We start from the raw sequence: 3,957 nt of genomic DNA, 5'->3' as shown, positions 1-3,957 counted from the left end.
CATTCTGTCACGCCTGTCATTGTCCCCCCCAAGAGTCACCCTTTGCATATTTTTCATAACGATCAAGAATGCAAATGCAGTTGTTGGAAAGTATAAGTTTCGGTTTCCAGACTTCTCAGGAGGAGCGCCACCCTTTTTTCACAGAAAAGCACATGTTTTCTAGATATACAGCTGAAGCTGGCTTCTCATGAGATATGCAGGCCTGGAATTTTGTTTTGTTTTAAATTACTTCATTGGCTAAATATTGATAGATATTCTTTAGAAATGTGTACACTAAGAATAATAATTCTATAAATTAGTTAATTATAAGGATTTGTACCGTACCAATGGAAAACTGCCTAGACATTCAAATGGAATTCCACCCATAATCTCTATAAAATTAATTTAAATTAATCGCGACTGTCTGAAAAAATCTGAAAGTTATTGGTCAAAGTGTGTTCAATGCCTTTAGTTTTTTTTTTTTTACTCTGAAACTCTTCATATTGGTGTAAATACATTTTTAATCTGTTCATATAAATCATATCAGAGCTGTAAATGAGTAAAATACACTTGTCCAAAACTTTATGTATAATGTGTCATGGTAAAATACTTAAATGGACTGCATATTTACACTGTTAAATTTGACAGATTTCTTTGTGTAAGTGTTTTAGGTCCTAATAACTACTGTTGACAAAATCTTTACAACATTAACACTGCACACAAGTTATTATTAGTACTATAAGATGTTTGTTAATATATTTTGAATTAGATTTTAACTTAAGTTTTATCATCTTTTTAGGAACAAGTTGCAAACATGCATCGCATATTAGTTTTAGCTTAAATTTGAGTAAATTGATTATTTTCATCAGTTTTCTTTTACATATGTATTTTGTTTTATTTTAGTATTTTTAAGCAAAAATTACTGTAGAAATGTTGCCTTGGCAATAAACTGCTTTTTTATTTACATTTTATTAATTTTAAATGTTTTTATGTAGGCTATATGTTAAATGCATTCGTCGAAGTAATTGTTTTAATAGTTTTAGTTAACAGTAATAACACTGACATGTGATATGTTTGCAATAGCAAACATTTATTGTATGTAAATATATGTATATTAGAGCAAATGTAGGTACATTTATTTCCAAGATCCCACTCGTTGCATTAAACATACAGTGCTATGGGGTTATAGTGACATTATATCATAATAACATTGTTCCAAAACTATTTTAGTGGATTGTTCAGTTATCCGAAACCTAGTATACAGCTTAAGTTTCTATTTCCCAGCTCTGAACTTTTCAAAGGGGGGTGTGTCTTGAAGGAATCATTTTAAAATGAACTTCAGCATCTTCCTCTGAACTCAACCACTGCAGATCATTAACCAGATCACTGCAAGAAACTTGGAGGATCAGTCTTTACCATATACAAGGTACAAGTTCAGATATTTGTGTTGTCCATATTTGTAATGCTTGTGATGCTTAAAACCCATGTGCTTCTCTTCCACTTGGTTTAAGGGAGATACTTTGAGAAGCAGAAACAACTCTGCAACTGCATAAAATAACCTTTATACATCGACTTTTCATATTTTCTGCTATAGTTTCAACAATGTCTCAATTTTAATGGTGTAATTTAAAGAAAAAGGATGTACTGCTGAAAAAAAACTAGTTCATATGGTTATTTTGTATAATTGTATTGTACATTGAATTGAATTGTTAAAAAAAACACTAAATTGTATTATACATATTGAGTCTAGATGGAATATTTTTATATATTATTCTTGTAAAATTCACTTGTTATAGGCTAAAGGGTAAGTTACTTTTAAAAAAGTAATTAATTTCTAGTTTCTAACCTACAGTGTAATTAAATTACAGTAATTAATTTCTTAGTAATGCATTTAACCCAACATTGATCATAACATAACTACTGAAATGATTTTTTTTTTTATTAAAAGGGGTTGGAAAATAAAAATGGTTATAAATTACAGCATCTAAAATGCACGTTCCCTTCAAAAAGATAAATAGATTTTAACTTTTAAAGGGATAGTTCACCCGAACGTTCATGGGCCCCATTGACTTCCATAGTAGGCTATAGGAAAAATACAATGGGGTAGGCTACATCAAACAAGAAACGAATACAGGTTTGGAACAATTCGAGGGTGAGTAGTCCAAATTATGACAAAATTTTCATTTTTGAGCGATCACTTTTCTTTTTTTCTAAATCCCTTTTTTTCCATGTATGTTTTTCTATTAGTTTAAATCTTTGAATATTTCATCATTGGCTCTTTCTCTCACACAGTCCTCCATCATGGTGAAAGATACACTGAATGAACTGTCCCAGCTGAAACGATCAGGCTTCGGTCAGCCGTTGCCATCACCGAGACATGGCCTGAATCTGTTGTACTGGTTTGCTCATGAATACATAGACTTCAGTTACTGTGGAGAAGTTGTTCTGAAGTTCAGGCCTCAGAAGGGAGACTTTGGCTTTCACAAGTACCACAACAGAATTGATGAAGAGGATCCCATTTTGCCCATTCAGAATCTCCCATACTATGAAGTGGGCAACCTGAATTATTCAGGAGCAGACAAGCTCCCAAATTATGTCAGGGAAAATTACAAACGCAATAGGCATATTCCTGACAGTAACAAAGACCGGGTTATTGTGCGTCTGGACGCCAATGGCAGTTTCAACAGGGTGTATGTGACTGAACACAGCGACCCGATTCGATTCGACAGCAACAAAACCTTCCGTGTGAGTCAGGGCCTCCTCCAGATCATCAAGAACATGAGTCGAGATCAGTATCTCTCCCAACTCTCCAGCACTCCTGAAAAACAGGCTGGATTTACACCACAAAGTCATTATAACACACCGCCTAACAACGACTCCTGGTGTACCATTCTTTAAACATGCTTTAAAGAGACATTAAACTACTCTTATTTTATTTGTGATTAGTATATAAACATTTTTATAATCTTTTACCTTGAACTGAATAAAATAGTCATTGGTGATATGCGGGAAATCGCGCCATTATGAATCTTTCGTGTGAGTAAATCTAGTGAGTGAATCGGATCCCAAGTCACCAATCACGTGACTTCTGAAAAACGATGCTTCGTTACATCCTACTGTTTTGAAATGTTAGTGGTGTGAGGATGGGGTGGTATTATTGGATGTATTAAATGTGTGATTGTAAAAGAATATCTAGTCATTTTTATAGCAAATCTAAGTTTATAAAAGTTGATTAGGATGTATTTGCATGACTTAAACAAGCAGATCTCGTCCGCGTGTGGTGTTTCATTTTGCGAAGCAATTGGTTCAGTTGATTAGAAGTTTCACAAACACTCGCTTTTCTTCTGTCATGTTATGTCTCTTGTTTACACATATTTTGATTAATTTGCTTATTTCCTTTGGCTTGGTTTGAAATAAAATTAGGCCTACTTTGGAAACTGCTACTATGTTTTGGTTTTTTGTTGTTGTTGTTGTAAATGCATCTCTTTTTTTTTTTAGCTGTTTTTAATAAATCAGATGCCTTTGAAAACAGATATACCTACAAATAATGTGAAGGACACTGGGGCTTGTTGACAGAATTTCCATTCTTTATTGAGTAGCTACTCTTATGCTTAGGCTATATGTCTCCAAATCTACTCTCTCAAAACAGCAAAATCTCAATTTAACCATAGATGAGACCACGGTCCCTCTGTCAACTCAAGTCAAAAGCCTTGTTGTCATCCTGGACAGTTCACTCTCATTTAAATCTCAGATTAAATCACTTACCCGGTCCTCGTTCTTTCATCTCCGAAATATCTCCAGGCTTAGACCCTCATTGACACAAGCCAGCACTGAAACCTTAATTCATGCCCCTGTCACGTCTCGTCTGGATTATTGCAACTCCCTTCTCATCGGTCTCCCTTCTAAGCTGTTAAATAGACTTCAACTTATTCAGAATTCTGCCGCTCGAATCCTCACTGGTTCCAGACCATCTGATCA

General features: G+C 34.2%; 1 protein-coding gene across 1 annotated transcript; it reads left to right on the top strand.

The window, feature by feature from the left end:
• The first annotated feature begins 2,239 nt into the window (after positions 1–2,239).
• On the top strand, positions 2,240–3,416 carry LOC143753565 (uncharacterized). Its single transcript, XM_077246038.1, has one exon. It carries the CDS (start codon positions 2,281–2,283, stop codon positions 2,875–2,877), a length of 597 nt encoding a protein of 198 aa, XP_077102153.1. The 5' UTR covers positions 2,240–2,280; the 3' UTR covers positions 2,878–3,416.
• The last annotated feature ends 541 nt before the right edge of the window (positions 3,417–3,957 follow it).

The sequence above is a fragment of the Siphateles boraxobius genome, unplaced genomic scaffold, assembly GCF_051911475.1.
Source record: "Siphateles boraxobius isolate OS27281-9 unplaced genomic scaffold, OSU_SipBor_1 29, whole genome shotgun sequence".
Taxonomy (NCBI): domain Eukaryota; kingdom Metazoa; phylum Chordata; class Actinopteri; order Cypriniformes; family Leuciscidae; genus Siphateles; species Siphateles boraxobius.
Note: the sequence above shows the minus strand (reverse complement) of the source record. Positions and strands in the feature narration are given on the sequence as shown.

Coding starts and splice junctions, on each gene's coding strand:
- LOC143753565 (XM_077246038.1), top strand. CDS start 2,281: ATGGTGAAAGATACACTGAATGAACTGTCCCAGCTGAAACGATCAGGC.